At 40.2% G+C, this 25,410-nt stretch overlaps 1 protein-coding gene across 1 annotated transcript in view; it reads left to right on the top strand.

Annotated features, from left to right (window-relative positions):
* Window positions 1-24,123, top strand: part of Dally (division abnormally delayed protein) — a 234,309-nt gene extending 210,186 nt beyond the window's left edge. Inside the window, exons 6-8 of the mRNA XM_076307619.1 lie at window positions 6,226-6,370; window positions 13,817-14,021; window positions 17,751-24,123. Of these exons, the coding sequence (XP_076163734.1) occupies window positions 6,226-6,370; window positions 13,817-14,021; window positions 17,751-17,857 (457 nt within the window). The 3' untranslated portion in view covers window positions 17,858-24,123. The remainder of the gene's footprint in view (window positions 1-6,225; window positions 6,371-13,816; window positions 14,022-17,750) is intronic.
* The last annotated feature ends 1,287 nt before the right edge of the window (window positions 24,124-25,410 follow it).

The raw sequence follows: 25,410 nt of genomic DNA, 5'->3' as shown, positions 1-25,410 counted from the left end.
ATTTACTCTTCGTTTCTAAATCGACACGATTATTCGTAAACTGGCCTATTATACGATTGTACGTGTTCCAATTTTTCTGTAAACCTAATTTCGTATTGTTCCTTCTCGTACATTGTCCCATGTTCTCGTTAACGGTCGTCAAATATATTCTAGGGATGTTGGGTATCGAGGATGCACAATCCGATCGAGTCTCTCGCAAAGTTCCGAGAAGTTCGGATACTGTGATTGAGCTAGCTATACCATATTCCTGACAGGGAACATCCACGGAGTGCTCGACGCCGATTTTTATGAAACTTTTCAGGCTTGTACGGCAGCCAAAAATAAGGGACTCGTATTTTTTTAGCCGTGGAAACGCAAGTTTAAGGGGTCGAACTACCTTTCAAAGTTTTACACCCTGAATACTATCTCGGAAACTGTCGTGAAAACTACCGAAGATACAGAGAAGTCTTTCAAGTAAATTCTTTATGGTTTTTCGTGAACAAAGATACGGAATACGTATCCGTAGGGGAAACAAAATTGATAAAAAAGACAAACAATGGCTATAAACCGTTATCGAATACATTAAGAATGTAAGACTTGTCAACCGTCCGAGATAATTCGCGACGATTGTTCTTTTTATATTTTTAATTATCAATATAATCAATGCAAATCATTATCAATATATAAATATAAATTATCAATATAATCGATATCAATCATTGTCAATATGTCAATATAAATTGTCAATATAAGATGAAAATAGTTCCTTTGGATTTAAAGCTAGTAAAAGTGGTTCTCGACTTCCTTGTTTATTCATTTTACCAATACCATCGGCTTTTTATTTATCGTCAAAATCGTAAAGAATTTCTTTGGAAGATCCCTCCGTGTATCTCACAGTATTTAACAGAGTATTAGAAAGATAACTTTACAAACCGAATCTCATGAACTCGAGATTTGATGGTGAAAAATATCCCTTATTTTTAGTTTCACGAATGTTTCTTATTTTTCCAGCTTCCGTCTATTGTCGATAAGAACTCGTGACACTCTTTCAGTTAAATACTTTTATCGAAACAATTGTTTCCATATCGACTCAAACCTTTTCCTACGTCTCTCGCGTCGTTCAACCTAGTCCGTAATAATACACCATTTCTCGAATCTTGCGCTAGCTTGATATCCTCGTTACTCGAGAAACTGTAAAAAAAAAAGAAAAAGAAAAAACTCGAAGAACTTTTATAGAAAAATTGTGAACAAATTCGTATCGATGGTTAAGACTGTATTGAAATCGAAGATCGCTTCGAGCGTCGTTCTCGATCTTGTTCGAAAATTGACTCGCCTCTCGGTAATACAGCGCGCGCAGAGCCTAGCCTAAGCTCGCGTTGTACGTTTTTCCATTCCTTATCCGGCGTTTGAATAAAATTGTACCCATCCGTGGACTTGTTGACAGCTGCTATTGAAGCAGAGCCAAGTCATCAGCGATCGCGTTATAATGAAATCGTAGCCCCCGTTCCGAGAAACGTTACTGCGAGAACTAAATAGTTGGTTGTCTCTTTTGTTCATCAGCTCGCAACAGAAGTGCGGAAGATTACTGGGGCCCGGCCAATGAATCGAAACGACTTTGCCTGCATGATGCATCTGCAAACGTCTGATTAAGATTGTAACAAATGTACAAGTGCTGTACACGCACGCGGGAACGACTAGTGGACGTATCGGAGGATTTATCGCGTTGAACGGATAAAATTGGCAACTGACACCGATGTGACTGGCAGTCGATAATTATCCAATTACCATTCGATATTTATCGACTTCCGTTCGACGGAAGTTGGATTTACATTCTCGCCCGAAACGTTGCGAGTTCCCACTGAATTCCATTCGTTTAAAATGCAAAAGGTTGCGATGCTATCTTCGGTCAAAACGTTTTGATCGAGCGAACACAACTGATACTCGATGTTTATCCAACTGCATCGCGATGAACCAGCGATTCTCGACTTTTTATCGAGGCTGCCTGCTCGTGGCAACCCCTATCGCTATCTCCCTTAACGGTATAACGCTCGAATATATTTTCACTTCTACTAAAAAAAAAAAATGGACCATTCGAATTTTTGCATCCACACCAGCTCAGAACGCGGGACGTTTGTTTCGTATTGCTATCTGTTACGGTACGACACTGAAAAAGGGAGCGTCGTTGAACAAATTTTCAGATCGACTGAATATTTTCGAAGATACAATGAGAAATGTTAGAACGCTTCGACGAATCCTGATGTAACGTTTCTCGTATAAAATTGTTTCCCTTTTTTTAATCGACAAACGATACGTTGTTTCGAATGGAACTTGGTTTCGACTCGTGCAATACACACGGAACGTTACGTCTGTATAAATTTGTAACTCACGTGATTAAAATCAATTTTTAATTCATATACTTGTACTCGATGCGATTCTTCGTTACTTTTCTTTATTAATTCTCATTTCGTCGCGCAAACGTTTTCCACGTTTCTCGAATTATTATTTTGAACTATTTGCAATGTACTTTACTTTGAAACGAGAAACACTGTACGATTTAATGTGTAGTAAATAACAATGGTACAATGAAATAATATTAGAAACGTGTCTATTGTAAAAAGTTGAAATTCTTAAATCAAGATACTCATGAAGTTTAGTTTACGAGGGTCTTACGTTTCCCAGCGAAACATTGGTACCTGATTTTCAATATTTTTACCATTTACTATTTCTATAAAGATTAGAAGATTCTACTATTCCCATATGCATTTTTCAACGAAGGAAAAACATTTCCAAGAATTTATAAAAGCACGGTTACAAAAACGCGAAAGCGACAATGTATGTCGTTCTCTCAGAAATATAAATGAATGAATGACTGAAAGGAAAAAGTAAGAAACGAGGCACAGTTTAGATAACAGTACATTGTCATCAAAGAGTATTACCATAAACGCGATAATTCGGGACTCTAGAAAACTGGAAATAACAATTCACATTCCAAGTAACAAACTCCAACGATATAATTGTTATCGGTCTCCCTTTATACTCATTTCCAACCACAGAACCACTTGTAGATACATAAACTGCACTTTGCGTATCTATTAATATCACAATTTTCATACAACTGGCTGAACAAGTGGCATTGGAGAAGAAAATTAATGATACTTTCACCAGTAGATGTACACGTACGCTATTTACATTTAGAGAAACTATACACACGAAAAACGAAATATCTTTCACGAGATACATGACGCGCACCAATTATTAACGATCCAACATTATTCCCAATCTACTGTTTCATTGCAGTAAAAGGTATAAAGAGAGAACAATTCTACGAGTCTGCGTACAATCAATTATAGATTGTTATGGACAATTTTCAAAAAATTTTAAGAAAACTTTAATATTCGATGCTTCGTTTTTATTACGATGAAAAGAATCGGTGATCTTGATAATACGATGGATCGAGAACCGAGGAGTTTCTTCCCCGTTAAGACGTTTTTAAATTGAAAAGGTGTCGCGTCAAGAACTACGGCTGGAATTTCTTAACGCGTACAAGATGTTTATCTCGTCGGCAATTTCTCGAGTAATTAAACGACGATCAGCAAGAATGTTTTCACGGAGTGGAACAACTGTTTCTTCATTACGGGTCGTTGAAGGTTGACCTGGGCGTGGATCGTGTTTAAAGGATTCTTGACCCTCTTTAAATCTTCGCCCATTGGCGAACACCGCTACCCGACTCCGGCCAATCATTACCGAAAGCAGTTCTTAACACCTGCGAACTTTTTGCCCCGATTTCACCATTTTTTCTCGCAAAACTTAATGCACAGTCTGTGTTCTTCCACTCGATCCATTACGGACACGTCCGATATTGCAAACATGTCCGAACTTAAACACTGTAGCTCGATAACGATGAATGCGCAGCGGTTGCCATTTTAAGCAACATCGCTCTTAACCATTCACTCTCATCCACCACCGATAACAACTACGTGTCGAGGCTGGGCCCGAGAAGGGCGTCAAATTCTTACAATTAGTACGACTTTTTTTCTTACCGAACCTCGCCCAAATTATGTTCCTTCCACGATTTTATTACCTGGCTTAATAACCGTAAGTGCAGACGAGCAACTGTAATATTTAATTTCGAGCTGAAGACTGCCTTCTCGCATTCCTTCGCTCGAACCTGTATTTTACAAGTTAACTGTAAACATTCTTCGATCCTTGGATAACAGTTACGTGGATAACATGGGTAATTTTTAATCAGTTCGATACAAGTAAATTTTGTTTCTATTTTACCGATATTCTCTTAGAATATTTGGCGGAGAGGTAATATACCAAACGATTGTCAGGATTTTACCCGACGAAAGTGATAATATACTTTTTGAGCTTTGCGTATGTATTACTGATTCACACATTTGAAAGTGGTTCGGTCTTCAGGAAATTTTGCCACGATACGTTGGTGCTTCGTAGAAGTTCATTTGTGCATAAGTGTGTTTGCATATGTGTATTTTTCAAAATGGCACGTTATCGACGTAACGGTCCCTGTAACTATCGTGTTATTGGAAACGAGCAAGCCGTTTCTTATTCTTGCGGAAGTTGCATACATATGTAATGTGTTACATCGTGAGGTAAATGCAGAACAGATCAAAACTGCATTATCCGAACCAGCGCTATTTTGACTGTCACCGGTGGAGAATATTAGCAATACCTCATCAGAAAGCAATCCAACGTCGATCGATCGAGCCGAGATGGTGAATTCCATCGAATACATTATTGTTATCTATATGAGTGGCTCCGTTAACGGGCGAAACTTTAAAATCTAAGAAACGAACAATCGATGAAGTAAATCGCGTCCATAATATACTGGAAAGAAGTTCGGTGGATGTACAAAGTACTTCAATACCGTGGAAGATACTACCGGAGTAATAATGCAGTTAAAAGATAAGTTTCGCGCAGGATTGAATAACGGCAAGAGAATTCGTATTTTTACAGTTCATCGCACCGTTTAAAAGTTCGTCGTGATGTTCAACGTGAAATAACCGCGCTAGAAATCACTTCTTTTCTAGAGGAAGCTTCAAAGGATCCGAAATTTGCCAAATAGGATTCATCATTTTCAAGATGCGAAAACGAGATACCGTTGTATCTAAAACAAAAAAATTTATCCCAAAAGGCTGTTTTCTTTTTCGATAAAAATAAAAAAAAGAGAAACTCGATAAGATTAATAGTTTCTGTGATAAAAATTCATTTGTGCAGAAAGTTTCCGAAAATAGGCAAAAATTGCGTATTTTCAGATTTTGTATTTTTTAAAAAAATTCAAAACCAGCAAAAATACGCGATACGTATTTCAATTTGATAAAAATCAAGTACAAAAGATGATCGCGGTCCGGGATAAAAAATGTTCCAAGTTTGTCGTTCGAGGATCAATCAATTTCACTTTTTCCAATATTCTCGTCGTGTCGTTGTTGCAAGGAACAATCTACTCTTCCGCGCGATAATCTACGTTTAAATCATTTTTATGATGTAATAAAATCTTGTCTCGCGGCTAAGCACGGAATCATCTGGTTTTAGTATCGTTGATAGCAATTACGCTATCTTACTTACCATCGTTAGTTAATTCTGGCTGCGTAAAGTATCTTGATACATTTCATTTACCAGTCACACGAGATTAAGTTGGCGTGTGACGCGCAGATTATTGCAACTCCACGCGAAGCAGTATACATTTATATCGGTTCTCGTTTTTTCCTCTAACGTATACGGGTGCCCCGCAATAAGCAACGAACCGGAAGGAGAGTAATTTCGATTATATTTTGAAAAAATATATAGGGTACGTGTTAAATCGACCGATAAATCTCACATTTACAAACGTCTCTACGCATTTCTATCGTGTTTGTATACAAAGTACGCCAAATTTATTACGAAAGAACAGTAGAAATATTATTGACAATATGTAATCGGATTCGTTAAATCGAATTTTCGGAAATTGGCCACGTGTCCCAAACAAATTTCAAGATCAGTTATCTCGAAAACAGAGACTCGTACGAAGAAATTGTACTCCGTGTTTTCGATTTATTATTTACGTACGCGGAATCATTTCCTCTTACCAAAAGTACATCTCATTGCAGGCTACCTTGCCTGCGTATCAATTATCTTCGGTTCCGTTTCACGAAACATCGGTGTACAAATTATCAACACGCGTCCAGAGATTAATGCTCGCACCGGTTAACGAGTTACTAATTACGTACACTTTCTCATTGTTTGCAGGTACACGAAGACGGTGGTAGACTCGAGTCTGACGTCACAAAGGTACAATCCCGAGTTCACCATAACGACCATGTCACCGACGACAAGCTCCTACGGCAATACAAACACCAGCGTGCTCATTGACCAATTAAGGCACATTAATCTGGTAAGTCCACGAACTGTAATTTGTCGCTTGGCTCAACCTTGACTACCTTGTTTCCGATTGAATCCGCGTATCTTGTACGCATTCTGTTTTTAACTTGAAATCTCGCGACGCGACGCTAAGAAACGAGATTGAAACTTCCTCGGGACAATTTCCTTCGTGCCTTAACCTCGCGTAAACTTGAGTTTTTAATCGACGTTGGTTAGTTTTAGTTTTACGAGCTTACCTTTTCCTTTTTTTTTTCTTTCCCGTGTACCTCCCTAGTGCCGAACCGATAACGAGGATTGTTCGGTTTATTTCGTTTCTTCGATCCACTTAGAGTTTCGAACGTTAATGTTCAATTTACGGAAAGTAATTATTCTTTCGTCATTCCCCTTTTTCCAGCGATAATCTCGGTACACTAATCGCATGGACATTACTATCATCTCCAGCGATAGGTAATAGAGTTCGTAGACCTTGGATAAAATAAGTGTCGTTGTAGTTCCAATCTTGGTTTTTCAATTTGGTTTCTAAATACGGTTAAAATTGGATAATCCATTTGTACTTTTCCACAAATTTCTGGAACAATGTTTCTGATAAAAAAATGACAAAATATTTAATAAAACGAATATCGTGCAATTTTTTTTCTTTGCAGTGTTACTTATACAACGTATCGAATAATTACAAATAACTACGTGTCTTCGCATAAGTGTTAATACGTTTCGTTGTGCTTATCCGGTTCACGAGTAATTTATTTCGATTGTGCCCTGTGTTATCCATTATTTAAATATCCAACGAACGAAAGTAACTTGGAATATATGTATGAAACGAATAGAGTACTCGAATATTTTAAGCAGCTCGAGTACTTGAATTTTCTCGATTCATTTCTCTGAATCTAAAAATAATTTCGAATACTTAAATTGAAAAAAAAAAAACGAAGCACGAATTGTTTTCGTCACCTGCCATTGTTTCAGTCCTTTTGAAGTATTAGTGGAAGGATGCAGACGAATAAGGTTGAGAAAAGTTTATTCGAAGACCGTAGATTTACTGCAATTGCACTTTGAGTGCTCGCTGCAAATGGTCTGGCAGTTTTAGGGAACACCAGGCTGAGTTAGCCGACAATAAAAGAGTTAAGCCAGCCCTAACTTCTCAAGCATCGCTACGGTGCTGGACGAAACTATTGACACACCGCAGCCTTTAGAATACAAATGCTTATTACTACGAAAAGAGTTGAACTACAGAGTTAATTGTCTCATAAACATTCATTTTACATTTCTTGATTTATTATAAAAGGACCAGTGACGAATAAAATAATAAAAGAAATACATTGTTTAAGCGTGATTTAAACGGACGAAACATCGATACACTCGGCTAGTATTTATTACATATATTATCTGTGCATAATTAAGAAAATTTCCTTAATCTCCTGGCATTGAATAAACTATTTTCTCTTTTTTTACAAACTCAAGTTTGCTATTTTTCCATTTTTCTAAACGTACTATATAAATAATTCTTAAGAAGTATATTTTTGTTTTTATTTTACCATAAATTTATTTTTGATACCGAGTCTTTTATCACACAGGGTGTATCCTTTAAATTTGACCACTATTTTTCAAAAAATTCCACCAATTTTTGCACAAAAACGTAGCTTAAATTTTGTCGGTAGATCGTCAAAAATATCTGAGAAATGTTAATGAAATTCAAGGGACACACCTTGCACGCTAGGATGCGTAAAACAAATATTTAGCGAAAAATTAACTACGTTATTCAATTTTTTTTCGTGCAAGCATTATGTAATCCTACGAAATTGCGTTGCTCCGATGTTTTCGTTCAGCACTCTAATTTTTAATACCTCTTTAATACCTCTCGCGTTGTATAAAATATCCTCACTGTGGTCGACAATGAAAAAACATTTGAATTGTTTGCAAATATGAACGATAGAGCTCTGTCACCGCTCGAATGCGAACGTAAGCTCATCTCTTCTTTGTATTTTAAAAAGGGGACCACTTGCGAGTAAAATTGGCAGGGAGAGCGAAGAATAGATGTTATACACACACATAGCAATGTTAAACGCCGCAAACAATGAGTTAGTTCACGGCGAAAGCGCGGTACCACTACTGAAACGAGACTATACCCACAGAAAACTTTATTGTCTGCTTGGCAGAGTATTATGGAAGGAATTATCTATTATGAACTGTTGCCCCGCAATCAAACAATAACTAAGGAGATCTATTGTGAGCAATTACACCGATTAAAGCCAGCACTAGAACAAATACGACGGGCTTTTGTGACGCGGTATGGAGTTTTGTTTAATTGGAGCAGCTCGCGAAAGGTTATAAAAATTAGAGGACTTTAGTTGCGTAATTATGAATCATCCAGTGTCTTCTCCGGGCATTGCCCCGACAGATTTGAACCTTTTTCCCGAGGTCGTTAAAATTATTTCAATCGGGGGGGGGGGGGGGGGGGGAAGAGACGAAAACCGCGCGAGATGTCGAACGTGTAATCGACGAGTCTCTTTAAAGAAAAAGTATCGAAAAAATTCGATGAAAGGAAGAGCGTAAAAACCGGTGGAAATACGAGAAGATAGAATTATAAAATGTGGAGAAAATTACGCACAGTGTTAATCGTTGAAGAAGCGTACTCGTTTCGTATTTATTTATTTCGTCACGTTCTTTGTGGGATGTTCTCGTTTAAAGTATTTCAAACATTGTGGCATAGAGGCAGACACACACTGCAATTATCGAGACATAATTAAATTTTCCAGTGAGGAAATTTTTGTTACTTCGTACAAAGTGACTCTCGTCCTTGGAATGGTTTGAACGATCTAAAAAAAAAAAAGAAAAGTACCCCCTTTAAATAACAAACTTCTCTCTCCTTCGAGAATCGCGCTTCCTTAATTCAGAAAATACTGGTTTAAATCGAAACCCGTACAATATTATTCGCTACTCAAGGAAACAATAGATGGATACTTTTCAAAAGAAGGGACGCGAAGGAAAATTTGTAACGTAAAAAATTACGAATAACTTAAGTATGTGTCTTCGGATTAATACTTAACCTACCGCTTAATTCAATGACACCGCACAGATACACGTGCAATTAAATATACCCACGAGGAATGATAGACAGACACACGTGTATTTGAACATAAAATGAGTAAATCGGCACACGTGTACTAAAAACCACCCGAATCGGATCAGCAAGTATACTACTCTCGATACACCCTCGGAACCATGATCTCTAGTTCAGACCCCCCCTGGTCCGGTGGATCGTCCCTGCGTCGTGAAAATCTGAACGCGCGACACTTGCCAACGTTACGCTCCGAACGAGCATTAAATCAGCCTCGCGTGCTCCGTTCTATTTATGTTTGTATTCTTTTGAAAAATCGAACGCAACGCGGGAAACTCCCTCGTAAGTGAATAAGCCGGTCGGTCTGTGGACGTTAGCGCATGAAACGACCGACCGAGCCATAAATTACATTCTAATCTCGAATTATTCATACGACGAGGTATGCAGCCGTGTCTGGTGCGCGGGTTCTCGCGTTCGTGCGCGGATAGAAGGCGCGAAAGATCTGACTAAAGACCGCGTGGGTGAGAGATCGGTTCCACGAGTCAGTCCCGATTGTCTGTGTTTGGCAAACAGGTGCAACCGGCAGGTATCAGATACATAAGAAATCAAGAACGCCTGGCATTAATTCTCTCCGCCGTGACCAAGGCGGCGACGATTGAGTCGGTGTACGCGCGACCGGAGACGAGCGAAATTTTATCGCGCGATAAATAACCGTCTGTAAACAACGCACGGTAATTTATTCGCGATTAAAGAACGAATGGTTAATCGATGATCGAACTGTTGGCTAGATAATGTTTTATAATTTCATAAATCATTGTTCGGATAATACACTCGTCTTCTATTTGCACGAATGATTATAAATCAGGGATCGGCCCGACAAAGTCTTGTACAACTAGTAATGGATAATAAATGAAAACGAGGAATAGTCATTTATTTACGATGCCAATTTATGTAACGATAATTCATTCGATTCGTGTATCGGTTAATTTGTTAGCTAAGTTCAAATACTGGTTCGAGGTTAGCGATACATGTCCAAGCGATATACGAAACTTAACATTTATGGGTAATCGTTATCGATATGAACGAGTAGGTCGTTTGGGGAATAAAAATATACTCGTCGTTTGTAAGGGAATTTATCCTTTAATTCTTCGTTTAGTTTTGGAATGATGTTTGATATCTGAAATTTTATTCGAATAATAATCTGAAGGAAAAATGACAAAAATCTATCGGAATAATGTCTAACTGTGAACGTAACAATGACCGTTCGATGAAGGCTGTTTTTTAACAATTTTATAAACGATTGGAGCTATACGAAGATGATCGTTTAGTTTGTAAATCGTGATGGTAAGTGTTACAATTTTGAGCAATGGATAAATATTTCGAACGCGACAAATATTTCGAGAATAGTATATTTCATTATAGCACGCATTTCTTCATCGTGCTTTTATTCTTCAAGTTAGTTTTGCGTGTTATATAAGAATGGTCCGCTTGGTTATCCCTGAGTCGCAAAAGTTTCCGTCTTCGCAACGAGAAAAACCATTCCTTCGGGAAGAACTTATTCACAATACGGCTTCAGATAATGGCTCGGGGAGTAAAAATAATTTTCATAAGAAATAGTCCCTTCTAAAGGAGAATTGTATATGTACGTATAAAGGGAATTAATCCGAGGAACCATCGTTGTACATACTTGCGTGTACTTTATTTTATTCTTTTTCAAGACCAATATATATAATTCGTCACTTTTTCATTTTATCGTATTTATATTATTACTTATACAATCATTATTGTATTACTATTATCATTATCATTGTAGGCCTCTATTTATCGAAGAAATAAACAAACATTTCAGCTTTCGTTTGCAGTAGAATAGTTTTTCGATCGTAAAAGTAGCATATCAATTTCAATCTTAACCAACGACTTTCCTTGACCCATTTTCCAAATTCTTTGAAAAATAAATACTTTAATATTTTTTCTAGATCAATACTTTCTATTTCCACTTTCACAACTAGCTCGATAACAACTAATAAGAAATCCAAGATGTCAAAATATCTCCAGCGTGCTATCACTTTGTCCCATTCAGCTTAGTTTCTATTTAACCCTTCCTTCTATAACTTCCATGAAACATGATCCAGGAAAGTGCCTTTCCGTACGTTTACACCTAATGGGTTGCTCTGCTTTATGTACAGGGTGTGCAAAATATAATGAAAGTTTTCCTTCTTTAGGAAAGGAACACGTTTATAGAGTATAATAAGATCTGAATAATTTTTTTTAGATTTATTATAAAAATTATCGATCTTTTCGATCTCTTCCACCGTGGTTATCCCCTTTAAATCTTACTGCGACTAACTTTTATGAAAATAACTTCTTCGGTTTTAACGTGCACCTATACACCGTCACTAGATTCGTAAATATTTAAATATGTCGAAATGAAACCATAAAATCGAATATAAAAATATATATGTATGCACTGTGTTTGTTCATTTCGAATCGACTTGTAGCGACTACTTTTCATAAAAGTATCTTCTTCGGTTTCAACGTGCATCTAAACACGGATAAACTTCCTTGGACCCATCGCTAGATTGATAAATGTTCTAACGTCGAAACGAGATCGCAGAAATATATTTTCAAACATGGAAAGTTTTCAAGAAGGGCAAACAAAATTTCAATCTCCTCGATGCTCCGCTTTGGTTGTACATCTTAAGTCGACTCGTTGTAATTATTTTTTTTACAATATCTTCTTCGATTTTAACGCTCAAACGAAGGCGAATAAACTTCCCTGCGTCCATCGTTGGTTACCTGTCACTCGTTGAAACACATTCTAACGCTGAAGCGCGCGTTAATTCTCCTGTCTAGAAATCAGGCCGGCGACTTCTGCTTGTTGCGTGTACAACACCTGCACACCCGTCAACTGCAGACATATCGCACCTGTGTAATCCAATTTGAAATCGTACGGTGTCAGAAGAAGGCAACGCGGAACGATACGTATGACAATGTGCGAACTCATGAATGATTTATGAACGACTACGCGAGCATTGCACATTCGAACGTCGTTGTTCCATTTTTTTTTCTTTTTTCTTCATTCAAAATAAACGTTTATCCAGTTGCGATCTACATACACCCTGGCGCTTTGGATGTTACACAGTCGCTAAACTAAACGCGTAGGAAACGGTGTACGTCGAGTTACACTACGCGTATCGCTGGAAGATGTAATTAAACGAATCAACAACCGTGGCGTTCTCGGTATTATTATTCAACATTGTGGCAACAGTTTAGTCGCGAGTACACTGTTAGTTGTGAATTGAAATTAATCTCGTCCATTCTTCGGACCGTTTTCGATGAAAATTTATACAAACGAACGCGAATTGAATCTTTATCTCGTACAAACGGTGAACACGTGTTCTACGAGAAACCATTTTCGCGGGAGGGGAATATCTCAAGATGTTAACAGTACAGAAGTTCAGCACCGTGTTAAGTAGTTTCTTTGGTAGTATCTGGTGAAAGGTTCTAACCAATGGACGATGTGAGTAATTTTTTTACAAGAGGTAGTATCAACATTAACGACACATTGTATGCAAAGATCTACAAGAACCTCGGATATACCGCAAGACTTTTTCAATGCGTTTCGTCGCACAACTCGTTCCATTTATACAGTGTTTTTTATACAATGTAAAATGTATATGCACAAATGTTGTACAATAACCTTCGACGAAAGAAATATTTCGAACGATTTGTGACATTATGTTCGTAAGAATGAACGAGATTACTCGAGACAGAATTTCTCGATGAGAATAGAAACCGATGTAAACACTGTAATAGAAAGTAACAATAATCAGTCACGGTGCACGAGAACATGACGTAGAAAAATATATCAAGTTCCGTTTAAAGTACCGAATATCACCTTCATCTCTCCGAAAACATTTCAAGCACAAGAGATCTGTATACACTATAATATTTACCATAGAAGACTATAAAACTTTCTCCTCTCTCATTTTTTCCTAACGTTCTCCACTTGCGAGAAAAACATTGACTAGTAATAGCATCAACACTCTGTACCTCCTAACGTTGTAATTTACTTGGATTATATTTTCTGTACAATTTTTAGCGATATCTTAATTCGTAAAAACGGTACAATTCCCCCCGCGATGCATCGACCTTGGTGATCTCCGTGTCTACCGTAAATTAATTTCACGTATATCATTCCCCGTGGATGAATTTTTCATTTCGATAATCAAGCTCGAAGAATGTGAATAACACGCTCGGGTACGATCGCTCCGGCTGTCGTCGCGAATTATTCGTTCGCCAAGAGCAACCGAATTATCAAAGTTCCATCTTCTTAACAGCCCTGTAATCTTAATACACAAACAGAGGCCCCGCTCATAAGCGTTTGCTTTATATCTCTCGTAGATCTTACAATCGCAACTGGCGTCGGCACCCGACAGCGGAACACTGCTCGCTGACGAGGCCTTAGACGGTTCAGGAAGCGGTGACAGACCAATTTGGAGGAAGAAAGGAAAGAGCGACGACATCGATAACGATGACGAAGACGTGCACAGCGAAGTTCACGACGACGACGAGGCGTCTGGTTCAGGAATGGAACCCACTACACCAGGTATAGCTTTCAATTTCGCTCGTGGATATTTACACGATAGAGACTCCGGTATCCGAACCGACAACACGAGTGTTCGGATGATAAAGCAATTGGTATATGAACGTAAAAAACAACGGATGAGACCACGCCCTGGGTCCAAACGGACCCGTAACTTAACCACACTCGCGCAAATACTTGGAACGAAGATTCGATTGTTTCATCGTACTTTTCTCAGTTTTCAAAGATCGTTGTCTTAACGGAACAATTGAACGGTGGACGAGTCTTTCTGGGTCCGAAAAGACCCAGGTTTGGTACAGCGAGGATTAAATTCGGTTCGTCAGATAGAAACGAAGAGAATCGACGGATTGTTTAAATATTCAGGGATCTGTCTGTTCGGTAGCTATGTTGCGCAAATAATCGTATATCGAAGTATTCGGATGTTGGAGATTGTTCTATCGTAGCGATACATTATAAATCGCGTCTCGGTCGCAATTGGAGAGTCTGAGGATGCATATCGATATGTATATGTACTTTTTAATCGTCGTTTGGTCAAATTGGAGAAAATTGTGTTACGGATTGTTAATCGTAAATATTCTTATCGATCGGATGGTCAATTACATGGAATATTTCTGTTCAATGTTTAATTGAAAGATTGACATTTCTATGAGGATGATTACCGAGTTCAACGAACTCTTAGAATTTCTCAGAGTATGTGCAAATTAACGATTGCGAGCGTACAAATTATGAACGATTACAAATTTTCGAGATAAATACACCGATTACGAGAGAAAGAAGAATTGTTTTCGAGCTATTATTTTTGGAAAAAATTGTCAGTAATCGAATCGGGCTATTTTTCAATACAGAAGCAAGCATATTTCAATCTCCCCCCTATCGAGTGACGACTAATTTAAAAACACTTTATTAACCGCTTATTACGCGATTCGTCTAATTGGCAGTAATTGGTAGAATTATTCGCCCAACGTCTCGTATTTAAGAAACGGAACGTTTCGACAGGGTGTACGCGAAATATCTTTGAATTTTTCGCCTTAGAATTACTTTCGTAACGCGTACGAATTTTAAAATAATTTATACCGGTCGTTACATCGTTTTTGTAACTCGATTAAAAATTATTTCGTAACGAAAGCGTAGCGAAATATATTATACCATTTTGTGAGTATTTCGCACACCCGTTGAAAATTCCAACGCGAAGAATATCGGAGAAAGTTATACAAGTCACCGTGCGAAATTTAACAATACAATTTACGTGTTTGTTCGTTCGTTCAAACGTATAACTCCTGTATAAAAAGTGTCAAAAATAAAAGAAAAGAACAAACATAGACACGCGAGACGTAAAGGAAAAAGTATCGAGTCGCGTCACTGGATCTTCGCAAATGTTCCTCTAAACATTTGTACCACGATCTCGTAGATTGTACAAGATTCGATGGAAAGAAAGAAAAAAGTACTAAGAATTTTATGCCCCTCTGAAAACGAGCTTCGACACGTAGCTGTTATCGATGACGAACGATGGTGGATATGTAGGTCCATCATTGTCAGAGTGACACCCGCTGTATATTTATCTGTAGCGAGCAGTGTTCGAGTTTGGACATGTTTGTAAGATCGGACGCGCGTATAATGGATCGAGCGGAAGAACAAAGAACGTATATTCGATTTGCGTTAGAAATAGAAAAAACCGACGAAGAGTGATCTCGCGATTCTTTCAACGACGATTGTCCGATCGTGTATCCACCGAATTGAAAAATTCAACGAGAATCGTCGAAAGAGGATCCGCATCCTTCAACGACCGGTAGCCAAGAAGCAATTATTCTTCGGTCGGTGAAAAAATTCTCGATCATCGTTTAATTACTCGAGAGATCGTCGACGAGGTAAATCTCCTTCGGCTCTTCGCGCTAAGCAATTCCAACTACAGAGATCTTAACGCGACACCTTTCCAATTGAAGAATCCCCCAGGAGAAACGAGTTCCTACGGTTCCGAATCTTCCCTGTTTCCGAGATCTCGACCCCTGTGGCTTCTCTCCGCTCCCCGGGAGCAAAACGAAGCCGAAAGGGAGACGATTTAACGAAATTGACACAATTAACGCAAACGTAACGAAGAAGCCAGATAACCTCTCTCTCGAAGACTACCGACGATACTTTCAGAAGCCACGGAAACTTTGGAACCCTCGGTAAATTATAAGCAACTGCTTCGAAGGGGTCCGTTAGCGTTCAGTTCGAAGGAATCAACGCTGTTGTTACAATTAACAATGTTATCATGGTCAAGATTCTGTTCCGAACGAAAATTCTTAGTACGTTTTTCATCATCCAGCCTCCACACGTTCGTTAGGTTGTGTACGAAATCGTGTAATTAACAAACGGTGCGCAAAAAGTATTTTAAGAACAATTCTCTCGATCACCATCGAACGAATAAATAAATATACAAATAAAGAAGGAACTAAATTAGGACTCGTGAAGTCCGAGAAATAAATTTCCTTTCCGAGAGAATAGTCCTTTGCCTTGACCATTACTTCGATTCTTTCGAATAGTGTTTTATGTCTCTAGGTTCGGTTTGTTCTACCAATGTTGTTCAGTCTCTCGCGTTTATTTGCAACGTACGTAAATTGACAACGTTCGAAAAGGCTCGTCGCTATCGATGCATCTCCAGACCTCTGATCGAAGTAACTGCAATACTGGCAAAATGTATCATTTTTTAACACATCTGCGTTCACAACCCCTTTGATGTCGATCTTTTCGTCGCGAACGACAAAATTCCGGATAAATTACTCGCACTTTCGATGAAATAATTACAATGAAAATATCCTTACCCGAACCGAGCCGTGCGAAGGACCTATCGTGTAATTCCAGCCACTTGTTGCGTACCCGTTATTCGCACACGTGCACGAATGTTTGAGCAATTATTTGATAGTACATTTATTTTTCATTTTGCACACTGCACTGTACCACGAGTGTACGGAACGGGAAGCTTTCCATCGAAATTCGTTCCCGTTAAATCGGTGGCCAAGTAAAAACCGGATAACGAGTTAAGAGAAATCAGCTGTCTTTCGGGACATCTGTGTTACGAATTCTTTTCGCTCCGTTACGAACGGTTTCGTGCTGTCGGAACTTTCGAGAACGAAAGTTCGTTTAACAAAAATCACCGTGTCGCTTTATTGCAACGAGTGGCTCGAAAGTTTCGAACGGAAGGAAATTTTCTGCCTACTTCGATGCGGATTCGAGGGTTTCGCCGAGTTTTTCAAACGAACGGTTGGATCGCGAAATATGGTTCCTTCGACGGAATTGATCCTCGCAACGAGTAGAATACGATAAAAGAAGGAAGTATTTAAAAGAAGTAACCTTGAGAAAGGGAGTCAATGTCAATTTCGCGAGAACTTCTCTCGACAGATCTATACCAATTACGCGTGTAAAATTTGCCCACGCTATCCACGACGAAACTTTTCTTTTCCCCCTGCACGATCGAACGAAAGAACTCTCGAAGATTGATCTTGCGTGCCTAGAAAATTAACAACTCAATTCGAAATCAATACCTACGTTGATCGCTCACCGAAGTATTTATCGAAATTTTCTTTCCAACGATTCTTCTTATTTTTTCAAAAATGCAAAACTCGACTACCCCCTTGGCGAGAAAACCTTCCCGCGAAAGGGTTCGAAAACGCTCTCGTCGCTTGAAATCTATCCGTGTTCGCCCATTGAAAAATCTCCACGAACCAATCTAACGCAAACGAATCGTTGTTTCAGATCCGATAAACAAGTCGAACCACAAGACGACCACGGCCGGTTCATCGAGCGTGCTGTTGTCGTCCATCATCCTGGTGATCGCTGCCGTACCGTTGTTGATCGCTTAAGTTGCAATCGGGAATCGACACGAGAGGGGAAATGGGGGAGGGTTGGGCTGGGCTGTGGGCTGGGGGAACAGTGATTCCGACGACCCGCGACCTAGACGTAGAGAACAAGAGAAAAAACAAACGACTTTGGATCCTCGCGTCGGATCAGCGAGTAGGCTGATTCTGCTCTTAAGAATCCGCTTTTTATAGGTATTTATCGTGCTCTGCCCGAGAACGGAACAACATCTGCGGGAGGAACGCGTGTGAGGATGGAACGGAAAACGAAAAAGGAAAAAAAAAAATGAAAAAAAAAAAAGAAAAAAAGAACCGGCAACGTTTCCCGTTGCTCGTGGTTTGCGGAGGAAAGGACGCGAGTTGTTTACCGATCGAGCGAGAAGAGAGACTGTTGTACGAGGCCACGCGGGTACGCCGTGGCGACACGGGGGAACCACCGATGCGAGAGGACGAGAGGATCGTCGTTCGCGTGCCACTTGGGCACCGTGGGGACGTCAACGTCGCGGTGAGGATCGTTCGTTCGGGCTCGTTGGCCCGGTTGCGGTCGATTGTTCGACGAGTGTCGTGAAACTTGGCCGCAGAGACATTTTCCGAGAGATTGTTCCGTGCGTGAAGGCGATAAGCCGTAAAGGGGGATCGAGGGACACACTGGAAGGAAGGAAACAAGAGGAGAGATCGCGTAACGGGGAGAGATCGTCGGAGCCGACGGAAGCGTCGTCCCGGCGTCTGCCAGCGGAGCACCACCGTCAGACACGGTGGCGTTACTTTCGAGACTGATCGTCGAGAGGAACGGAAGACGCTTCGCGCTCGCGTGCAAGATATATATATACAAAGGAACAACGGAGAACGGGTTTCTTAATTTTTCTTTTTTTTTTTCCTTTTTTCTTCTCCTGTTCTTTTACCATCGGTTGTACATTTCGTCGGTCGTGGAAACACACACGGGGAGAAATTTATACTTAGGAACGCTAGAAAGACTGTTCATAGAGAATGAGATAATACGAATCAAAACGAAATCGAAGCTCGTCGAGTTGGTCCACCGCCCGACCAGGAAGAGGAATATACCGCGAATAGGGTACGAAAACGTTGAAAGTAACGCCCTTAGAGAAAGATTTGTCCCCTCCTATTTTACGATGCGAACGAGCACGATGTCCAATACCGACGAGAGAATGTATGAAAGAGAGAGAGAGAGAGAGAGAGAGAGAGTGAAAGCGAATGATCGAGAGAAAGAAAGAGAGAGAGAGAAGCACACCGATACTCTCCGCGACTACGAGAAAAACGCACGGGAGAATAATTCCGCGAGCAGCGAGTTTCGTTGTTGCGCGCGGACGAATAAATTAAGGGAAGAACTTAGGGCCAATTAGGACAAAATTCCCGAGAACGGATAGAGAGCGATGCTTCGATGTTCGTTCTTTGTTCGACGAGTGGAGAGCAACGAACCCATGGTAAGCGAGAGTACCGCAGAATTTCAACCGAGGAGGGGTACACGACATTGTAGCCGGTTTATGCGTTATCATTTGGTCGCGACGACCGAAACGTTGCCATATATTAATCGAAGTCGAGTATACACGACGTACGAGCGACTCGCGCGAACGATAAACGCGAGGGGGACGTGTTTGCGAAAAGTGTCGCGAGGATCGGAGTTTACCCGCGGACCGTAACGCGGATAATTCACGCGGCTTACGTGAAAGTGTCTTTCCTGTTTGAAAGTAAAATCGATCGACGATTCCAGCGTCAACGGCAACACCGTCATCGTCATCGTCATCGTCAACGCCCGCCCCGTTAAAGAGATTTCTCGCTCGCGGCTTTGAACGATCCAGGGAGAAATGATGAGAAAAGGAAAAAGAGAAAAGAAAAAAGAAAAGAAAAGAAAAGAAAAAAAAAACACACCGCAACGGAACAACGCGACCCCGTACTCTCTACAGTGCCTCGCGTCTTGCGTTGTTCTTTGTCCGTGCATAAACTGTGTCTCTTCAACGACGATGCCTTTTGTCGTCGACGTCGATACACGGACTAATGACGAGAGGGCCGCACAATTCCCCCTCCACCATCCCTCCCCGTCAGGTGATATCGCGTGTGCATGCCATATGTCAAAGCTAACTGCCAAAACGCCAGTTAACGTGACTGAAGCTGGTTTCAGTGACACTTGGACGGCTTCGAATAACCGCGAGGAACGACTCCCGCCTCGAATTACGCGCCGCGTTTTCCTTTTCAGAAGAGACACACGGGTACATGTACACGCCCGCGTGCAAACTTATATATATATATACGTATGTATGTGTATATGTGTTATATATGTATATATATACGTATCTATGTATAATACATATATAAATATATAATATATATACGTATCTATGCGTGTATGTATGTATGTATGTATGTATGCATGCATGTATGTATAAATGTATGTGTGTATGCATGCATGCGCGTATGTATGAATGTATGTATGTATGTATGCAAGCATGCACGTATGTATGAATGTATGTATGTATGAATATATGTGTGTATGCATGTTTGGATGCATGTATGTACGTATGTATGAATGAATGAATGAATGAATGAATGAATGAATGAACGAACGAATGAATGAATGAATGAATGAATGAATGAATGTATGTATGTATGTATGTATGTATGTATGTATATATACATACACATACACAGCCAGCATACACGGTTTTCATCGAGGCAAACGTTCCCGAGGATAAGTCGCGAGACGACGAGAGAGCCCACTTGCACGCCATAGGCTTTAGCCTCGCGAAAGTAACATTTTCAGGTGGAAACGCATTCGCATTTCGCGATCCCAGCCGCCGCTTCAACGCGAGACCAGTGCGCGATCTTTTCCGTGGGAAGATCGAATAAACGCGGTTCGAGTTTACGCACGTGCCATCGAATCGTACGCCACCGACGTCGATTGTTTCAATTTTTTTTTTTTTTTTTTTTAATAACTTTACGAATAGGATACGTAAACGGAGTACTTGACGCGCGAACGTGGGTGACCGTATATATAGAGAGAACACGTACGTATCCGCACGTAAAATGGACACCCCGTGCGAATCAAGGACTTCCGGAAAACCTTGGACGTCTAATCGTTGACGATCGAGTCGAGTCGAGTTCACCGATCGCCGTTTCGTTGTCTCGATCCGGACCGTGATCGAACGATCGTTTCGAAAGGATCGTGTCGCGGATAAATACAATTAATTCGCAACGAGAGATACTCGATCTTTTTTTTTTTGACTAAGAAACGAAAACGACAGAACATCCGTGTTTCGAGATAATTCCAATCGGACGATCGTCCGAGCAATCGCCATCGATCGTGACTTAGATCGAAAGAACGCGTTCGGTAAGCCGGCCGCTTCGAAAAGATTTTTGTTCGCGCGCACGGGTTTAATATCGTTGCACGCTCCTTGGAGAAATTTACCGGTGAATTGTTGCTCGACGATGGTCGAGGAAAACTTAGTCGACGATGCATCAAAATTGAATCGTTAAATGATCGAGCGTCCAGTGCCATAATTTTTCTAATCGTTTTCCATCGAAATGTAAAAAAATATTGATTTCTCGCGCTTGTCGACTTCATTTTAATATCGTCGTTGTTCGCGCGCGCGTTAGCCAAATTTTATACACGCTCGTAAGTGTTCGACCATCGAGAACCTACTTTTTCCGAAGAAATCAGACGCATGAGATAATTATCGATTACGATTCGTTTAGCGGTACATTCGAATCTTTGGTTATATATTCGCGAAGTTCGGGAGGGTTAAATTTTGATTCGTTTACCGTAAAACATTTTAAGGTATAATTAAAATTCTATTTTTCATTTTCGTTTAAGGTATCGTTTACGTTCTGTTCGTTGTTCGATCGTTTTTATCCAGAAACGCGACACCCGTAAGAACTCGAGGAGTAACCGTTATATACGGTTCGTCGAAATCGCGGATGGAAAGGATACTTACGAGCGGTAGCGTATTTAATTTCTTCGGATACGTTTGTATTGTATTGTAAATTTAGATATTTGACGTGCCAAAAAAAGAAAACGAGACAAAAAACAAAAGAAAAGAAGAAGAGATAAAAGAAAAGAAAGTGAGTCGGAGCACCGACTGCGAGGGTTATACGGTTATTTGCACCTTGGGAGCGAGAAAGAAACATGTTCCTTTGAAACGACAACGTTTTAGACGTCTAAGCTTCGAAGCGAACCTCGATTTTGGCGGTTTGCTTTCCAGCTGAAACGATTAGACGTAAGGAAGAATAAAAGTCCGGGGAGCTAGCGAAACAGGAGCCTGTCGGTGTATCTCACGGTACGCGTCGATTCGGCGCCCCGACGGCCGCACTGATTTTTGTACATTTGATTTTTTCGGATCTTTGAGGGTTAGTGCCTTTTTGAATATCCCTGGCCGTAGCGTTGTGTCGTCTCACGCCCGACAGAAGCAGAGAGAGAGAGAGAGAGAGAGAGAGAGAGCGCGAGAGAGCGAGAGAGAGAGAGAGAGCCATCTATAAATACGACTATACAGGGCATACGTGCTGATAGAAAATGCGCGAGGATGCGACCTTCTTTTCCTCCTCTGTAACGCACTTCGGCCGAGAATACTCGCCTAAGCGATCCGTGAACCTCTTAACGTGGACGACCAATAAACGCTTTACTCGCGCGTCCGAGTCGCCGCGGAGAAATGAAATTTCCTCCGTGACTCGTGGACGTAGACCAATCGTCGTCTTGGAATGGGTCCAGACTGTTCGAACGTTGAAATTCGCGCGTAACTATGTAACCAACGAAACTCTTTTTCGACCGAAACGAGTTTTTACTTTCGTCGGCCATCCTGACTTCGTTCCTAAGGTTAACGATGGACGATACGCGGAAGAGACTGGCCCATCGCGGATCGAATAAATAATTGCATCGGTGAACGGAACCACGGGCGAATCGAGCGGATCTCACCCTTGTATCGAACAGTCATCGATGGTCCTTTCTTCACCGAATCGACGATACTTCTTATCGAGTGTTTTCTCCGTCTACCATCGCTGCACGAAAAAAAAAGAACACCCGAACAAGGAGAGACATTCGACGAGAATCATCGTTTTAATAAAACCGACAAATCCTTCTTTTCCTGTACACTTGCGATCCAATTTGATTCGTCGCGCTCGACAGAGAGGACAGTTTCCAAAAAAAAAAGAGAAAAAACGCGACGCCTTTCGTGGTCCTCGTGTGAACGACGAAATCAATGAAAGTCGAATCGTCGTCGATGGATCCTCCTCCGTCGAACCACGTCTAAAACAAGATTCGTGATTATTCGAAAGGAACGTGTCGCGATAGCGTATTTACGCCTACGAGCGAAAAGCAAAGAGAGAAAGAGAGACGCTTCGGTTCGGGGAACGGAGTGGAAGGTTTTTCAGATCCAATGAATTATGCAGAGCCGGTGTTCGACGCGTCGACGAGAGAGGCCAATTTAGCGTGACTCGAGACAATTGTCAGAATTTCGAGTTGTAAATTCTTTAACTCCATAACTCGCTTTGTCGGTGAAATTTAGGCAGCGGGGCATTGAAATGGGCGTTCACGCGCGTAGGTCGTCCTTAAAACTTATTTTGTTGTCTCCTCGGCACCGAACACGGTTCCGTGACCTCTTTGATCGCGGCGATATTAATTTATGTCCCTTTTAATGGCACACGCCTCCCGTATAATTTAGAAGAGTTATCGTTGAATACGGCATACGGTAAGAAGGAAGTGGCCTTACATTCGACTCCTCCGATTCGCGTTGCTTCGCTTTATTATTAAAGCATCGTTGAGACTCTACGAACGATCATTTATTTATACTGCTCTTTGTTATACATGTTTTGTGGTGCTACATTTAATAAAATGACGATTAATAAAAGTGATATATTTAAACCAAAACGAATATTGTGTTGATGTTTCGAAAAAAAAAGAATAAAACTAAAAAAAAAAGAAAAAAAAATGAAAAAACGAAAATCGAAGAAAACGAAAAACTAAAGGAAAACGCGTAAGAAACGAAAGAAATACGTTCACGGTCCGTGCAATTCTCTTCCCCGTTTCATCGATGTTACACCATAAAAGCGTTATTAACGAAATCAATTCTGAATAATAGCTGCGCGCGGAATTAAAGAAACCGGCTCGTCATTGAATGAACTTATTGTGTTTGCTTAAATTGGCTCTTTGAACGTTGAATGGCTCTGATGGCGAATTTAATTAAAGCGATACACATTACTGTCCGCTGTAAGCTTCCACGCTCTCGACAGCTGCACAATGTGAAATACAATGTATGTAGAAAGCGTGAGCGAAACGGCGTGAAAAACTCACTGAATCCGTACCGAATCCCTCAATTTGTCATCCGTTAATTACGCGTTGCGCTGTTGCGGTCTTCATTAAGTAACGGCACGACGTAGACCAAGCAAACCGCATAAATCGCACGAATTTAAGGTCTAATTTAATGTTGCTCGTATTACGTTAATCACAGTGCAACGGCGGATGCTATTACGGATGCAGTTTAAACGCCAATAAGACTGCATACGACACGGAGAACGCGCTCGAGACACGCACGTTCCACAACGTGGAAGAATTATTCGATCGAATCGTTACGAACACGACGGTCTATCGGCCATTTTGATAAGGATATTTCGATACTCGATATCAACGCGTCAGTGTTTCAGCCTCGTTTGCTTCGTTTGCGTCCTTGGACGGAAAATATCGCTACCTGCACACGTAGCGAACGAAAAACAGGTATTAAAATTATTAATATCGAATAGGAAAAAGACGTTTTATAAGAGAAAAAAAAAGTACTAGTTTGTACGGTTTGTGGAATTTCGAGCGTCCTTGTTGAACAAGAATAATACGATTCAGAGATATTTATTTACTCATCGAATATTACAAAATACGATAAAGTGCTGCGCAACTTCGAGGCATTGAAGAAAATTAGAATCTGTTGTTTCGTTTTTAAAAGATTGTATCCAACGATTAATTTTTCACATCGTTTCGTATTTCTAACGCCATTTCTTAATTTGTACCGTGGGTGTTTCGTGGGATTTTCGACCAACTCAAGCTACCCCTTCTTTTTTCCGCCATTTTGGACATAGATGCGCAGAATCTTTGAACGGTAAACCTCGTTGTAAGCTCGGGACCAAATCTAGCCTAATATCGTGCATGAAACGAGCACTTTTCTCGGCTCGAATTGGTGTTTAACATTGGGATACATATATTTGAGTTATTGGATCGCCCGTATAATTTTTCGACAGCGAGTAATAACAAATGAGAACAAATCAAAGAGAATGAATAATTGTCGAGAAAAAGGGACATCGTGTAAAGAAGAGCGAAAGCGATGGAAAAAAACAGGACAAATCAGAAAAATTGAGAGTGAATGAGATGTATATAGATTTATCATTTGTTCCATTAATTTTTAATCAATTTGGTGTGATACGATCATTTTATAAATGAGTTGAAAAATAGAAGTCACTGATCACATTGTTTCGATCTTATTTTCATCAATAAAATCTCATTGATATATTTCATTTTTTATCAAGTTCTTAAATGTTAGCCCGTGTCACATTCAACGCTCACTGGTTTCTCC

This window comes from Ptiloglossa arizonensis, chromosome 3 (assembly GCF_051014685.1).
Source record: "Ptiloglossa arizonensis isolate GNS036 chromosome 3, iyPtiAriz1_principal, whole genome shotgun sequence".
Taxonomy (NCBI): Eukaryota; Metazoa; Arthropoda; class Insecta; order Hymenoptera; family Colletidae; genus Ptiloglossa; species Ptiloglossa arizonensis.
The sequence above is the reverse complement of the archived record's forward strand: the minus strand, read 5'-3'. Positions and strand labels throughout refer to the sequence as shown.